General features: G+C 37.1%; 1 protein-coding gene across 4 annotated transcripts in view; it reads left to right on the top strand.

Moving 5' to 3' along the window:
- Positions 1–18,392, top strand: part of LOC141435369 (uncharacterized) — a 758,872-nt gene that overhangs the window by 96,111 nt on the left and 644,369 nt on the right. For 3 of the 4 annotated variants that reach the window (XM_074098083.1, XM_074098079.1, XM_074098082.1), the window contains exon 2: positions 1,271–1,657. In XM_074098083.1, coding sequence (XP_073954184.1) covers positions 1,527–1,657 — 131 coding nt within the window. In that variant the 5' untranslated portion in view covers positions 1,271–1,526. Of the gene's footprint in view, positions 1–828; positions 917–1,270; positions 1,658–18,392 lie in introns of all 4 variants that reach the window. The other variant, XM_074098081.1, reaches the window with a different exon arrangement.

The following is an 18,392-nucleotide window of genomic DNA, read 5'->3' as shown; positions in this document are numbered from 1 at the left end:
CTGGAAGTTGGTCAAATTTAACTTGCAAGATTTGATTACAGACAGACAACGGGACAGGTGAAACTAAATAAAAGCTTGTAAAAAGGATCTTAACAGTGAAGAATAACGGAGTGACCATAATAATATAAGGGTTCCTTATACGGTACGGAACTCTAAAAACCAGAAAACCAGTGTAAATGAATCTACGCGCTTCCCAGCTTGCCTACGATGAGCAAAAACTATGTTTAATGGTGTGAGACTGCCAGTCATCTCGGCGTGGGGGCTCCGCTGCCGCTAACAAAAGAACGTATCTCCATAAGAGAGCTGGGGCATATACATCCTTTTGTGTTAGGAATGCTACACTTGTAACCTTCCTTGTTCCTGCTTTAAACGTTGCTGGAATTACAGGACACTTACAAAGTTTTATAATATAGCCCAATCAACTTAAAGAATTTGAAAAACTCTTGCCATTTCAAGGTTCAATATTTTAAAACAGTTAAAACGATTTTTATTATTATCACAGAGGAACAGCTAAGATACAGTTTTAATTAAAAATCATTTAATTTTGACCCGGAAATCTGATTGATTTTCATTCATTACCAGTTATGTGAGTAGATTAGAACCTTGCATTTAAAGCACCTTGACCAGGGGCACCTTAAGAAGGATAGACAGAGCTTGAAGCTTTATTTTTACTAACATTTACACTACAATAACATGCTGTGTGGTAACACTACAACTGAAGCACCACATTGTACAAAAGAAACAGTTTTTCTGCCTCGCACAAGTGCCTTAACAGTATCTCTGACAGTGTCAACACATCAGCTTTAAGAAAAACATTTTTTGTTACAGGTGCGAGTCATTCGAGACAAACACACGGCCAAATCAAAAATCATAGTCAGCAGTAACTCAGCGTCACTTTGTATCACTCTTAAATCTGGTAGGCTTGCTTTCACCAAACCCTGATTGTGGCCAAAAGGTCACTCGAGGTCAAATTTGACGTTTCTTTTCGTTAACGTCAATTTTATTCGATGAGATTACAATTTGAGCCGTAGGTGTGTACTTACACGAATTCTTAAACACCTTGCTGCGCTCTATTCAAAATTAAACCGTAGCTTTTGCCAGTTAAAGTTGAAGTTGATTTGGGGCTGTTTGAAGGCTATAGAAGGCTTTTTGTTTACATGTAGAGCCGTGGAAAATTATAATGAGTCTAAATTGATTGATATTTTGACGCGGAGTTGCCGCCTGACTGTTGTAGTAACAACGTACAAACTACCTTGTTACTGCTTAATAGAGAAAGCGTAGCGTACCTTCAATGAAACAAGAAGTCATTTAAAACAATAATAAAAGTAATTGGTTAGAAAGTACAACTTTAAGCAGTGCAGTGTTACAAAGTGCTCAAAACCAGTTTAAAAACCAGTGCTCCAAAACAAATCGTAAGTGTTCCAAATAAAAACAAAACAAAGTCGCTCAAAATTATAACTTCAAAGTGTTGTGACGGTATCGATTTGTCGATAGATTAGTGATCAGTGATCGTGATGTGAAGGTGAATGAGTGATGAGTGGAGGATGAAGCGCAGTAAGTCCTACACTTGGCTGTCGGGGCTGTTGAGGATGAAGCCCGAGGAGGAGGAGTGGGGCGCCGTGCCCTGGGTCCGGGCTGAGGTGCTGCAGCAAGACAGGTCAGTTCAATTTTAGTATAATGTAGCAAATTACTAAGTTCACATGATTATAATTCACTCCAGGACCCTCAGACACAGGTACAGCCTAGTTTGGAGTCCGCCAGATATATCTTTTGTGTACTTTGTGTCTTTTTTTTAAGGAAATATGATTATTATTTTTATGGTTAATCAAAGCTCGTATTAGTTGTAACAATTGAACAAGTGCAAGCCTATTTCCATTTCCAATAAAACAATCAGCCTTCTTTTTATTATATTAAATTAAGCAAAAGCAACAAAACTCTTGTTGATTGATTGATTTTGGTTATTGGTGTCTTCTGTGTTCGCATCTCAATAAAAACGAAAAAAAGTTAACAAACACGTTTTCTCTATAATTATCTATGGGTAGACAAGTCTAAGTCTGAAAGTATTTACAGTTCCAGGTAGTCTAAATGATTTTTCAACCATTAATTTATATTTAAACATAAATATTTAATCAACATCACGAATAGCATCACGACACGAGTAACGTTTTATGTATTCATTTCCAATTACAGGTGATTGTGTAATTTGTAAAGTGAGTTTAGTCGACAAAACGTTTCTCTATTCATCTAGAGGTAATCGATCTATTACAAAGTAATATCAAACTAAACGATAGAAAATTATCACTATTGAAAAAAATAATACTCAAAATAGCGGTACAACTAATCAGCAACGTGCCACATAAGGCTGCATAACTCTTTAATTTTTTCGTTTCATCAGGCAGTTAAGCTATTGTTAGAACCGATATTATCCACGACTGGGCTTTTGACCCCATTGACTAACCTTAACGGTGCCACGGTCTAACTATTCGTGAAGTTAACCGTGTGTTGCCACCTTTGATTCGCCATGGGTAATGATTTATACATTACAGCCAGTGTCATGACACGAAGCGTTCATGTGACCAAGTTAAAGTAAGGTAAAGGTATTTCGAAATGGTCCCACATTTAATTTCACTGAGAAAATAAATGTACTACAGTACCCGGCGATAAAGATTTCACATCGGTCTTCGGAAAAAGACAATTGGCTGTTCACGACGATTCCCGAACACTGGCGACAGTCCATCAATCATCGTATTTATTAAAGTAGGTTTTGTATCAAATAAATACTGCACCTTTATGGACTTAATAGTTTACGTCAAATTAATGACATGTAAACTTCGGATATCTATAGAGAGCTGTTGCAACTACTTGAAAAAACCGGCCAAGAGCGTATCGGACACGCCCGAAATAGGGTTCCGTAGCCATTACGAATAAGTAATATTTTTCTAAGGATTTCGTATTTTATACGGAATCTTCCAAGTTTAGGTATATTTTATACCTTAGGCTGCTATTTACTCTTAAACTACTAATAATTCTCAAGAAAACTTAACCGTTATAGTTTTCCTTGTAAGTTTGATATACTTACTACCATCCTGAATTTTTTCAAATTTTTCCACCCAATGGTTTAGATTTTAGAGGGAGGGGATGCTCGATTTTAATGAAAATTTGCACTTTAAAGTTGAATATTTCGCAAACAAATCACTGAATCGAAAAACTATCTCAGCTAACCCCTAATGGTTTTGAAAGACCTATCCAACGATACCCCATACTATAGAGTTGGATGAGAAAAAAAAATCACCCCCATTTTACCCAGTTTACCCTGTTTTTTTTTTAAAAAAAATTGTATTATTTTGTCGGCATAGTTTATATAAATACATAAAATCACGCCTCTTTCCCAACGGGGTAGGCAGAGACTACATCCTTCCACTTGCTACGATTCTGGCATACAACTCTCGCATACATATAATCCGTGCAAAATTACAGCTTTCTAGCATTGATAGTGCCTGAGCAAAGCCGCGGACGGACAGACAGACAGACAGACAGACATGGCGAAACTATAAGGGTTCCGTTTTTGCCATTTTGGCTCCGGAACCATAAAAAGGATAGTCCTCACTTTTTCCTAAAGATAATGACATCGTTCAATTTAAAGTTTTGGGGGGTTTCAATAACTCTTTATTATTATACTTTCATCTAATTGCGTCCGTACTATATTGCACCTGTACAACGACTGACAAAAGTCACATAAGTAGTGTGTGACAACGCTCTACGAAGCCGAAATTAGCCGAGTCTCTTTCCAAAGACCGATGTGCAATGTTTATGGAGGGGTACTGTATTAAATTATTTTGTTAATGCCGTTCAGAACTTTAAAGAGGAGATCGGTTATTTGTCCTTTCTCATATGAATCTTTAGGAAAACGAAGAAAACCGACGAGTCCCGAGCGACACTAACATTCTGGCTGAACTGTACTAGCGACTACTTTTATTATAAGAAAGCTTATTGAGCTGGAGTATTGCAATGTCAAACAAGACTATTAAAATCATTTTACGATAAGTCTGTAGATATTAAATTTCAATTAATTAGATAGTAAACCCAAAGCATGACCACTATAAAAATATTATTTACAAATTGCAGTAGTAAACATTTAATTAGGTACTACTGCTAAGTTCTTCCCGTGTGTGCGTTGTTCAGGTATTTTAATTTCATTATTTAATTATAATAAAGTAAGATAAAATATAATAAACAATTTACTTTAGACTCTAGTCCTATATCGTGGAAGTCACATCTTTATAAAATAACTAAAATTGTTGTAAGGAAGGAACGATAAAACTAGCTTCGGCCTTTTTGAAAGACATTTCCTGAAGATGAGTGCGTTCATGCCGTGAGCGGTTGTTATTTCTTAGGGCCCCGCTGTAATTATTTGGCTACGCCTGCTTGTTTTTTAACATTTATTATCACGAACATGTTTCTTATTAGCATACCCTTTATGTTCGACATCGAATCCAATGTCCTCCCTAGTTTATTGACAGCCATCAGAATCTGATTAGCGCGACACGGCGAGACCGTGTAATATCATAGTGTCACGATAGTCGATATATCGATGTTTTAGTGAAGTGACACACATCGCTGAACTTATCAACAAAGGTCAATCAAAAGGCATAAAGTTTATGTGCTATATGACGACCCTCAAGGTTTGACCTATCGCCTCTCAAGCAGAGTGTCGTGGGTTCAAACCCCGGCTCGCACCTCTGAGTTTTTCCAAATTCATGTGCGGAATCACATTTGAAATTTACCACGAGCTTTACGGTGAAGGAGAACATCGTGAGGAAACCTGCACAAGCCTGCGAAGCAATTCAATGGTGTGTGTGAAGTTCCCAATCCGCACTGGGCCCGCGTGGGAACTACTGCCCAAGCCCTCTCATTCTGAGGGGAGACCTGTGCCCTACAGTGGGACGTATATAGGCTAGGATGATGACGACCGGATAGCCCAGCTGTTAGAAAACCTGACTACGAAGCTTGAGGTTCCGGGTTCGCGTCCCGGTCGCGGCAATTTGTATGAAAAATACTAACGTTTGTCGTCGGTTCGTGGTATCCTGCTTCCTGGGACATATCAGTCTCTCAAAAGGCCGGCAACGCTCATGTGATACCCCTCATGTTGCAGGTGTCCATGAGCGTCAGTCATTGCATGCTCGTTTGATCCTTCTAAAAAAGGCGAACTAAAATGTTTTTAGGTAAGTTCAATTCAATTCAATTTATTTCAAATGACAATGTACATTGTGTTTGAAGTTACAATACGAGTACATATCCAAATTATATAACAAGTCAAATTAAATTACTTCAAAATTATTATTATTATAAAAAACTAAAAAGCAATCTGGATAAAAAAAAAATAACATTCAGTATAATTCATCATCATCATCCCAGCCTATATAAGTCCCACTGCAGGGCACAGGCCTCCTCTCAGAATGAGAGGGCTTGGGCAGTAGTTCCCACGCGGGCCCAGTGCGGATTGGGAACTTCACACACACCATTGAATTGCTTCGCAGGTTTGTGCAGGTTTCCTCACGATGTTTCCTTCACCGTAAAGCTCGTGATAAATTTCAAATGTAATTCCGCACATGAATTTCGAAAACTCAGAGATGCGAGCCGGGGTTTGAACCCACGATCCTCTGCTTGAGAGGCCATAGGTCAAACCACTCGGCCACCACGGCTTATCAGTATAATTATAGTTTGCAAATAAAGGCAATATTCAAAACAGGTAATATAATTCAGTATATAATTTCTGTTTTACACCTCAGCCATGATTATTGATTCCACACGTTACTTTCTAAATCGTGCCCAAATCTTAAAGCGACACCTTTAATTGACGTCTAAATGCTATCATTTGAATCTAATAAGTCTCATGCATCTTCAAGCATTAAGCCAACTGGAGACGTCAAAAGTATTATCCCACCTCATGAAGGTTGAACGTAAATCATGATTTTCTTTTTTGTATCATCATATTGGCCTATGTACGTCCCACGCTTGGGTCGTACTTCTCAAGCGAGATTGAGAACTTTACACACGTCACTGTATTTCTTTGCAGTCGCGTGCTGGTTTCGTGACGGAACGCTCATGGTAAATTGAACGTATTTTAGTAAAAAGGAGCCAAAGCACTGTCATGTTATTCTTTAAATTCGCTTTTGTTCCTACTGAAAGTAGATCCAAAATTAAAAAAAAAAATTTTGAGGGTTGTATCATTTTTGTTAAACTACGTCCAATTATTAATGCAATTTTGCATGTACATTTTGGAAATAACTGAGAAATGCGAACCCAGGCTCAAACGCACAATCCCCTGTTTGAGAGACTACGTTTTACTTAACATAACGAAGAGAAAATACCTACAGGGTAGACAATAGGTGCTTTTATCGCTTAAAAGCGATCTCTTTCATACAATCATTTAGATATAGAAGTTATTACCAATAAGTCTAAGTAGGTAGGTAATAGGTAGTACTTAGTAATAATCCTACTCTTCTTACTTCTTAATAATATTATAAATGCGAAGGTTTGTAAGTCTGTTTGTTGGTTTGTTTGTTTGTTTCTTGATCACGTCTAAACTAATGAACCGATTCAGATGAAATTCGGTAAACAGATAGTTTGAATCCCGGAGAAGGACATAGGATAGTTTTTATCCGGAAAAATTGCATAGTCCCCGCGGGATAGCAATAAACGAATTTTGTGCGGACGGAGTCGCGGGTAACGGCTAGTGATTGTATAAAATAACAATTATGTGTATAAAATTGAGTGCACATGACGGCTCCGGTAGGTTTAATGCTGATGCGTCGATCACGTCCTGATTTCCATGCATGGCCTAATCACTGATACAAACCGTGATGTAATCACATCAGTCATCAGCGCGTGGGAACACGCCTCAATGGAAGGTCACTGGGTTTCGACGCACTCAGAGGCAGAAAAAAAAGTCAAAATATCTTTATTCAATGAGGGTTTTTCGATAGTTGAAATATCGCTAGATGGCGTTAGTGTCGTGAGATCCGTTTGACGTTTCCGTCGCGCTCGTGATTGGTTATAGTACATTACTGTAGAGGCCGGGAAGTAGGGGGTTGCTGGCCAAGCAGATATAGACATAGAGGAGCAACCCCGCGTTCCGGCCTAGGATTGGCATGAAATAAAAAAAAAACAAGAAATGAAGATGGGGGATGCTTGTCTCGTCGCCGTGTTGTGTGGCTGCTGTCGCGGCGGCTGCAGGCGCGTGCCTCAGAGGGCGCGTTGAAACAAAAGACGGTCGCATTGCTGGCCGAGGGCGGGAAATTTGTATGAAATCTCTTTGCAGGCCGCTGGAGTGACCGCGCGCAGGCAGGCCAGACAACGCGATACTTCCCGGCCTATTACTTGTAATACAACGTCAATATTTCATGTCATGTTTGAGAAAAATAACTAAATGAGCCAATCGCAAGCAAGACTGAAACGTCACGGAGCTCACGATACTAACGCCATCTAGCGGTATTTTGCCTGTCGAAAAACCCTCATTTGAACTATAACAAGCGTTAATGAATTTATTATTATTATTATTAGCCTATTCTGTCCCACTGCTGAGCAAAGGCCTCCCCCAATACTTCCACTGCTCTCTGTCCACTGCATACAAGGGCCAGTCCTTTAAGAAGTAGTCCAGTTCATCTAGGTTCGTCTAGGTCTGCCAGGTCGCCTTTCCAAGTTGGTGGGCGTCCACTCGGTGGTTATGTTGGCCCACAACTCGTCCGGAATGCGGCACACATGGCAAAAAAATGTACAAATAACCTATTTTAACATCGAAAAATTGGTCACGTTTGAGTAGTGTTTTGCTACGCGCAATGTAGGATTCCGCCCACGATGAAATATTCAACATCAAGTTAAGATCGACTATTACTCGATAACTTTAAAAGTCTATTAAGTTGTGAGTTTTGTTTTAAGCCCCACGACGCAAAAAGATGATGTTATAAGCAGGGATGTTACGGAGCTCCGATTCCGTTTCGGAACTTCCGTGTGATATTAAACATCCGTTTCGGTTCCGGTTCCGTTACTTTTGAAACGTAAGTTATATCGGATGTCAATGCTTACCGCTGCGACTGGACATGAGCGGCGTACATCAAAAACATACAGAAGGCTAATTATGTAACGTGTCTGACACTCGCGAGCACAATCTAATGACAGTTTTTGTATGCGAAAAATATCATTTGATTGTGATCGCGAGTGTCAGAAAGGTTACGCAATAGACCCTCAGGTTTTAGTAGACCTACCTTTAACAACTCGTCCACTTATCATTTAGGCTCCGATTTTGGTTCCGGTTCCGATTCCGTTTCTGGTTCCGATAAACTAAATTGTAAACATCTGGTTCCACTTTCGGTTCCGATGAAACCACATCCGTTAGTCACATCAGAACTAAATTATTGTTATTATTATATAAAAAATTATGACGGTGGAAGCATTCTACACTTTACTGAACGTAGATATAGTTAGTGTTTAGTATTGTAACTAAGGAACCCCATACATCCCTGTATTTTTATTTTTATTATATTTTGTATTTTTTTTCTTTAATTGTATAATAAAAATTTTAAAGTATTTTATTTGTAAGTAATTACATTATTATGAAAAAATGACTTTCTGCCAAGTTTCTTGCGGCGCATTCTTCTTGGCAATGATGGTCTTTCCGAAAGCGCTGGTAGTTTAAAATATGACGTGTAAAAGTGCCCATTGCGGCCTATTTACTGAATAAATCATTTGAATTTGAATTTGAGTTACATCCCTGGTTATAAGTTTAACACCATTTGGCTGTCTGTGATATCGTAGCTCTCAAATGGATCGACCGATTTTAATGCAGTTCTTTTTAAGTGAAAGCGGGTTTCGTTGCACTATTTCTTAGCTATGTCTGATAAAAATCGGTTCGGTTTTTAATTTTTCAAAGCTGGTAATATTATTAAAGTAGACATCTTTTCAATAAAAGAAACGTTTATGTTTAAAGTTACTCCTGAACGAACATTACTAAAAAACCCATGACCATTGATCATTCTATTTTGAAGTCGGTGATAAAGCTACAATAGAATAGACTAACCTTTGGAGTAATTACGTCTATTGTATGAAGATTCCGGGGTTATTATGATGTTATAACTTATGAATATGTATACAGATTTAATGAGGAAGTTCTTTTATAATTATTTTAACACTTTAACTGAATTTATGGGGCGAGTTGAAATAAGATTGTTATAAACTTATAGTTGCGATCCAGCGGGGAAATGCTGCCAGCATCTTTGGTACCATGCCGCAGGGTCCATTTTTAGATTTATATAAAGTTTTTTAATTTTATTGTACATAATATACCTTATTTAGTCGAATGAATATTAAATATATACTCATTAGCTGTACATGGCTGACAATTATATTTTTATTGGAAAAAACTTATAGTTAATGAACTATTTTTTGCCAAATTATAGAAGTTTTTACTTTGCTTGACATAGTTTATATGAAAGTAGTGGTTGAGAATATCCTTTGCTATTATCCATCTGATAGCTTTTAAAGACTTTTAAAAAACATTGAACCGATTTTATTGAAACAGCTAATTATTAGCAAGCCATAAGGATAAATTGTAAAACTTGTAAAAAAACACCGAAATCGGTATCGTTTGAGAGCTATGTGCCACAGATAGACAGAAATTGACGTGATACCAACCCTTCTTCTTACGTCGGGGGTTAAAAAAACGAAGTAAACCTAGACTCAATAACTCTAGCTCTTTGACTCACATAAAGAACTAAAAGCATTTAAAACCTTACAAATAACAGTAAAGAAACTACCTCACTAAGTCTTGTAGTAGACAAGTTCTTAGGATCATCAATCGTCCCAGAGCTGGGCAAAAACTAGCTTGTCCCACAAATTGTAATGAGGGAAACCGCTCCCAAAACGGTAAGATGTTATCTCTTGGAACACACGGACATAAATACAGATTTACTGTGGTAATTGACTGCTGGTTTAAGTTAATTGCATGCCAGCAATTGCATTCTTATAGGTATTAACTAGAGATACAAGATTTTATTTAACTTGCCCTGATTGTTGTTTTTTTGGGTCGAATCTTGCAAGTTTATTTTGATCCACTTCCAGTCATCGGATTGACTTGAAATTTGATGACAATGCAATTACAGTCAACCAAAAGTGGGGGCGGCAACGTTCGCATACTTTGATGAGAACTTCACACACCGTTTGTCAGTTACTTCCCAGGTTTGTCCAGGTTTCCGCAAGATGTGTGTATGTAAACTCTTTATTGTACAAAAACGAAAGAAATACAATCGACAGACGTTGAGTTACACATACAAAGACGAACCAATCCCTTTAAGGAATCTCTACCAATCAACCTTTGAGCGGATGAGAGTAAGTAATCAGGAACCGACAACAATGATGTTTTTCCTTTGCCGTAAAGCTCATGGTAAAATTCACTTGTTGAATGCCAAAGGATGTTACAACGGCATCAATCTGTACATAATTCTTCGAACAAAAATCCTTAAAAATAAAAAATAAACATCATAAATAAAGCAAGGTATATGAGATTGCGACGGCTTTATACAGTTTTTGCTCATTACTGCGCAGGCGCATATAAAACTAGCACTAGGAATGTGAGGACTTGAACTTGAAAAGAACTACGTTATGAGTATTATGGCAAACAACTTTTCACCAAAGTACCTCAAACAGGCAGGTTTTGCTATTAAAAATCTTAGTGAGCAAAATTCGGTTTTGCTCACTGCGTGAGACAAAAGCATCTTTTGATTTTTTTTAAGAGACTTCATAAAAAAGGAGGAGGTTATCGTTTCGGTAATATTTTTTTAAATGCTAAGGACAGTGCTGGGTCTACTCACCGGGTTAGAAAGATAGCTTCACGTTCACTTCAACACGAAAAAAGCGCGAGGTAAGATCTAATTGGGTCTATGGTCGATTTGCTCAAATTCCATACCTAGGAGGCCTAAAAAAGAAACAAACAAACGTTCGGATACGCACGATAACCGTAAAATTGCAAATCGTCTGTTTTTTTATTAATAATCAATAGATTACCTATCGATTGTTATTTATTTAATTTTTTTGCAAGTGCATGTGTATTAATTTTTACTATTTTCGACGTTTGACCTTTAATATTATTATATTCTCGCTGTTGAGGTGAAAAGTTGTACGTGCCACACGAGACCAAAGCTTTTTGCATCTCGTGTGTTTGAACTTACACTGCACGTGGTCTGACACACACCTAGGTAACCGGTTTGTTGAGGTAAAACGTAATTAAAGATTATAATCTTACTAAGCTGCTAGTAACCACGCGTGGAACATAATTTGGAATAGGACTGTAAGCTCCTACACCGTTATACCTGTCGGTGGCCGATCGTTAAATCCGATCGTTAATGGCGCCATTTCATGATATGCCTAAAAGTTGGCCAGGCATATCACGATGTGCTTGAGAAATAATACGGCAGATCGATTAGAGCAACGCATTCGTCGATATTCCTAGCTCTATACCGGGCACATCGTGATATGCCGAAAAAAAGAAAAAAATAGGTACGACAAGCGAAGCGCCAGAACTGATGTGGCGTTTCATGATATGCCTATTAATTTTACGATCTGCCTAAACTGGCCAAAACATGAAATGGCGGCGTTTCATGATATGCCTAGGAATTACATGATCTGCCTAAACGTCACTAGGCAAATCGTTAAACGGTGAGTTTTGAACGATATGCCGGATGTCCTATAGCCAATTCATGAAATGACGCCTTTTTACGATATGCCTAGGAATTTCGTGATCTGGCGGATTTTACGATCGGCCGTCGACATACCGTTCAACACTTATCCCTTCATATGCAGGAGCCAGCCTCATTCTAGCAATAGACATCCCACTAAAATGCGAAAGTAAGTATGATTGTTACCTCTTAACGTCTAAACCGCTGAACCGATTTATATGAAATTCGGTATACAGATAGTTTGAGTACCGGAGAAGGATACAGGATAGCTTTTATGCCGGAAAATTTCCTAGTTCCCGCGGGATAGCGATAAACAAATTCTACGCGGACCGAGTCCCGGGCAACAGCTAGCGTAATAAATATATTTAATACACACTAAAATATACACCTTCACGTTTCGGAAATACCTACACTTTTAGAGGAAGCGTACATTGTATTGTATAACTCTTTAATGTACATAAAATACATAAAAATAACAGTTTACATTGCGAAATCGACGCAGAGAGGCGAACTTATCAAATAAAGGGAAAATTTAATGATTGACAGAACAACAGAAACAAGAGTAAACCCGTCACTCCAAGCATACCACGCTCCAACTTTATTTGCCTCTAAAAACAAAAAAAAACTAATAGTATCCGTTGTAATACCCAATTTCCATACATTCCGCTCTTTGTTCCCACACAATCTATTACATCTGTCACCACCACAACCGCAACGTCATTGCGGTCGCAGACGACAGACAAAAAAAATATTCGACCAATCCCGCATGGTTATAGGTACGACTATACTTTCAGCCGATGGGTCTTTTCTACGAAACCAAAGACCATAATTGAAGGGTCCACGGAAAGAACGCGTCTAGTCACCTAAGCAACTTTATTATTATAGCGGTTTGCAAGTAAGTCATTACGAACAATTACTATGGTTCCCAATTACCATTTATTCAAAAGTTAAAAAAATATATATTTTATATTATTTTCAGATGATTTAATTCAATGGTAAGTCATAGTACTTTGTAAATTAAGTAATATTTTTCTAAGGATTTCGTATTTTATACGGAATCTTCCAAGTTTAGGTATATTTTATACCTTAGGCTGCTATTTACTCATAAACTACTAATAATTGTCAAGCAAACTTAGCCGTTATAGTTTTCCTTGAAAGTTTGATATATTTACTACCAACCTATTTTTTTTCAAATTTTTCCACCCACCGGTTTAGATACGTACTTAACTATTGGTCAAAAAAGCTGTATAAAAAGTGTAGTAAAAATAATCAGGAATAATGCAGCCGAGTTGGTTAAATTCAAGTTAGGGAAAGCTAGTTGGAACGAGCTCAATACCTTAATAAAACAAAAAAACAGCAGAAGCAAAAGTATGTCCCAATCGGCGTTCAAATCTTTAAAGAAATGCTTATAGTGAACCAAATAAATAAGGGATAAAGCCCCCGGGCGGGATCCAATGTTATCTCCTCTCCTTTTTTTCTCATTAAATTAATAATAATAATCATGTCAGCCGAAAGACGTCCACTGCTGTACATAGCCCTCCCCCAAGGCTCTCCACTCAGACCGGTCTTGTGCTTTCCGCATCCACCGCGATCCCGCGATCTTAACCAAGTCGTCGCTCCATCTTGTTGGAGGCCTACCGACAGCTCGTCTACCGGTCCTCATAACCGGTATTTTTGTGACTGGACTGGAATAGATGACATACCTAGTTCGTACTAATTACTAGTTCGTATAAGTTAGTGAATATGATAATGGATGAAACTGTTGAAATTTTGGCCATGCGTGGCTAATTCGAGTATATGATTTATGGAAAATATTGAGGGCTCCATTTAAGTCTAATAATGTTCTTTATGTAGAACATTTGGCAGGACAAGGACGTTTCAATATCTCCATTAGCACAAATTTGTCTTTCATGCAATCAGTGCTATCAAATTTCCTAATACATAACGTCAATTTACGAATAAACATTTTCATCAATATAAAATTCATCCTGTCTATGTACTAAACACTGATGATTTAAACCAATCTACATAGTAATAACACAACCACCATTTTATCAATAACAAACTGAAATCAAATTGAAAATACAAACTGAAATATAGATGCACAGAAAAAACAGAAAAATAAGACCATCACTGGGAATCGAACCCAGGTCCTCGGTATTCCGTACCGCGTGCTATACCGCTACACCACTGATGGTCAACAAATCAAATTGCCAGATACCAAAATCCATCTGAATACCACAATGCGCTTCTCGGACCGTGAAATAGCTAAATTGAAACTAAATTGAACCACCAGCGTGGGAAGAGGGAGCCACTGGACTTGCGCTTGCGCTGCCTTTGATAGATTCACCGTAGAATTCATCATCATCATCATCAGCAGGAAGACGTCCACTGCTGAATAAAGGCTTCTCCCTAAGAACGCCACAATGAATAACAACTCGCCACTTGCATCTACAATAGATTAAATAATAACCTAACCATAAACATTTCATTTTTAATACAAGATTTTTTTTGCCGACTGTACTTTTTGTTATGTACTTGCATTGTCACCTAAACTACATTTGCATATCAAATTTCAAGTCGATGCCATTAACCGTTGAAGAGTTCCGTCCTGTGGAGACGATCCTGGCCGGACTACCAGGATGTCACTACCAAATTATTGTATTGTCACGCAATTTACATAAGTATAAAAAATTTCAAGTCAATCCAGTTACTGGAATTGGTCGAATTTAACTTGCAAGATTTGATTACAGACAGACAGACAAACAGACAACGGGGCAGGTGAAACTAAATAAAAGCTTGTAAAAAAGTATCACTTCGTTGTCCGTCTGTCCGAGTGCGTATTTAGATCTAGATGTCTAGTCGAATAATTTTTCAGTCGCAATAAAAAAATGTTTGTCATAATTTTTTATCTCCAAAACCGTAGATTGCTCAGAAATTTTTAAATTATCACTTGTAACCTCAATAGCTTAGGTTAGGTTTGTTTTATAACAATTCTGAACGGTTAATAGATTGAAAGGAAATAGAGTTATGACAAATAATAAGACCAGTAACATTATTGTACAAAATAAGTAAACAAACAAAATTGTCAAACATGACATAACATAAAGACTTGAGAAAACATTTAAAAGTATGATTTTCAATAAAATATGCGTGCCGATATGAACTCAGTCCGTCCATATAGCTGATGTAATTTAGGGGAAAAACACGGAAACTCATAAAAAATAAATAAGTAATGTATTTAAGTAATTAGTAATGTAATAAGTCTTCTTTATAATAAGTTTGTAATTCTCTGTAATAAGTCTTCGTTGTACTATGCGTTGTGGCAACGCCCGTAACTTCCAGCTATTTGAAACATCTCAAACGCGCCAGAGAAAGTCCAGAAACAACAAATTCCCGAAAGCAAAAGCATCAGATAGCAACGGGTTGTCATCAAATTAACTATCCAAAGAGTATATAATCACTACGTTTTAAGAGTCGGAACTCTCATACAAAACAATACCACGATTGTAGTATGAATTCAGTGTCTTTTTTGTGCCAATATCAAGAAACGAACTGCACAGACTAAACAGGGCCGAAAAAGTCACATTGACAAGTAGTGTTGTTAGGAACAGTCGATATTATCGATATTGTAACAGCATAGTGTTGTGCTTTTTTATCGATATATTGTCAAAAAACGGCACGTAGTGGTGCGCTTTTTATTAATTAAATGATCGAATTAAAGAAAAAAAAAGTTGTTTTTCTTAATAATAATTTATTTTCATGTCATGGATCTGTTTTTCTTTACATAGGTAAATACAGTTTCACGTTACACAAGTATTGTATTGTAGTATTGTATTGTCCGTTTTGCACTGCACAGCACTTGTGGAAGGCTGTGCATGTAAATATTCCACACTGGGCAACTCCAAAGCTGAACCTGAAACAAAGTTAAATTTAGCCAGTAGCTTACACTAACTAATGCAAGATAAAATAAAATTGGTACGCACAATCCAATTTTTGTCATATTGCAGGTCAATGACCTATGTTTACCTAGACAACTTTCTTACAATTTCTTGCCTTATTGTCAAATATGTCTTTACTTGTCAAATGAATGAAATGAAATGAAGGTGATCTTGGAGTTAGTTGACAATACATAATTTTGTATACCTCTGATAAACAATCTACTTGCCATGCCAAATGTAATGAAATTAATTCTGTAGTTTTTACCCGATTCTGGTGAAGCCCAAAAGGAGGATTATATTTTGACCTGTATGTATGCATATCCATTTCTATCTCCTCTAACTACTAAGCAGCTCAACCTATTTTTAACCCCTAACGCAAAAAGAGGAGTGTTATTACATGAAGTGTACCATAAACACAGACAATACAGAAAAAATGATCAAGTGCGAGTTGGACTCGTACATGAAAGGTTCCGTAAACAGTTCAATAAAAGTTTTTCTGAAAATTCTTCTAATATAAGTTTTTTTTTGCTGACTGTACTATATGCCCCTGGTTACCAAAGTACTCGTCAAGACGACAAACGAGTCCAAACTCGATGCAGTTGTGTTGTTTATCACAGTGTTCCTATGGTCACCCGCTAGCTTTATCATCAGATCAACTCTAAAATTCTAAATTATGCTATAAGGTATAGATTTTTATCAGTGATAGCTTACCTGTTGTATTGTCAGTTTTACACTGCGCACCACTTGTAGAAGGCTGTGCATGTAAATATTCCACACTGGGCAACTCCAAAGCTGAACCTGAAACAAAGTTTAATTTAGCCAGAAGCTTCCACTAACTTATACAGGTGAAATATAATTAGTGTGTATAGCCAATTTTTCTGTCTATTACTAATGCTCTGACCGGCAACTATACTATACACTCAAAATACCTAGCATTATTATTGATGACGAAGCAAATTAATTTATAACATATATTGTATGTAAAAAAAATATGTGCATGTGTATTGATGGTATTTATTAGGGTTATGGTTTATGGGGGCGACTGAAAAACAGCGCCTGTTAGCCAAGGGACTTTGTTCTGCAAGGTGCAGGCATAAGCTGAGTCGCTTTCCCTTTTGATAGTTTGATTGTACTTATTATTTGTTATGTACCTATGTAGAATTTGTAAACAAACTATTAAATCAATATCTTTTATTATTTTATTATTATTATTATAAGATGCAGTAAGTCAAGTTGCAATAGAGATAAATTGAAAATAAAATAAAGTGTTTACCTTGGCTGTTCTTGCCATCTTTAGGGGAAACCCTTCAAGAATTTCTTCAGAAAGAGGTGGCATGGGAAGTCCCAATTTTGGTATGGCTTTCTTCTTCAGCCGGGTTTTCGATTTTGTGAAATCTCGTTGCCAACTACTTTCACCCACTGCTTACAACTGAAATAAAATTTAATTGTCGTGATACTATATAATACGAATTGACGTCGGCCAGCCAAATATAACCTCAACACCTATTATCAGATTTATCAGTAACTTTACTTACACATGTTCACTTAGAGGAAATCTAGCAAAGAACATTTTGTTTTCACAATGTTTTTCTTGAATACCACAAATTTCGCATCTCCTCATGTTGAATGGTTTCTTAGTAAAGGACAGCCGTGAAAATAACGGTAAAAACTAGAGTCCTGTCTCGAATAAATGCACTTTAGTGAAAGAAAAGTTAATGCGGAGGAGAAATAATCTCAAACTCAACGCTATTAACAAAACAAAACACCAAAATACACGAAAATTCAAACAGTAAACACAAAATCTCGCGAAGGCGTCCGTTCCCACGCAGCAGATGAAGGTTTGTGGGCTGCCATATAAAATTGAAAAATAGAACTAAATTTTTTCATTTACTTAAATAAAAAAGGATATCCAGTCAGAATTATTTTTATATTGTATTATTTATCTTAGTAATATTTTTTTCCACTTACTTATTTTTTTTTTTTCACAGCTTAAAATGTGAAGAATTGCAAATATTATAATTTAAGTGAAATCTTCTAAACACAGATCATTTCATAAATATGGCAACCAATAAGTTATTTTGGAGAGGTTGGTACAAAAAAGTCACTAGCTCCATACATTAGATATTTTGTATGGAGTTTCAACCCACTGTAACTATCTTTACATCAAACCTGCTGAGCATTCTCACGAATATATATTAAAAGTCGCTTCGTATTGGACGATAGCATCGTGAATGCGGAAGTGGGCTACTTAACGTCTTGTTGTACCTAAGTACAAGCTTTTTACCGATTTCTATACGTAGGTAGGTACTTGAGGAGTGAACGGATCCTACAGATAGTCGAAATTTGCACATAATCTGTCGGTTGCCGCTACATACAAGAAATGTATTTCTAATTTTAAATTAATTTTATAAAGTTTAAAATATTTTCTCTAATCCACTCATACTTGACTGATTTTTTGGGAATTTGGAATATTTGGAAAAAATTTAGATTCCATTGGAAGAATCTGCAGGGCTATACGAAACTCGAAACTCGAAGTTCGTATCGTACCGTCCCTCTCGCTCTCGGTATTAAATAGTATAAGTGTCAGAGGGACCGCACGACACGAACTTCGAGTTTCGAGTTCGTAGTAGCCCAGCTGATCACTTACGCGAGCGAAGGCGTGACTAAAAAACTAGAGTATAATATACGAGTAACAGACATTGACATACAGCAATTGGAGCCT

Source organism: Choristoneura fumiferana, chromosome 14 (genome assembly GCF_025370935.1).
Source record: "Choristoneura fumiferana chromosome 14, NRCan_CFum_1, whole genome shotgun sequence".
Classification (NCBI taxonomy): domain Eukaryota; kingdom Metazoa; phylum Arthropoda; class Insecta; order Lepidoptera; family Tortricidae; genus Choristoneura; species Choristoneura fumiferana.
This window is presented reverse-complemented; position numbering and strand designations above follow the sequence as displayed.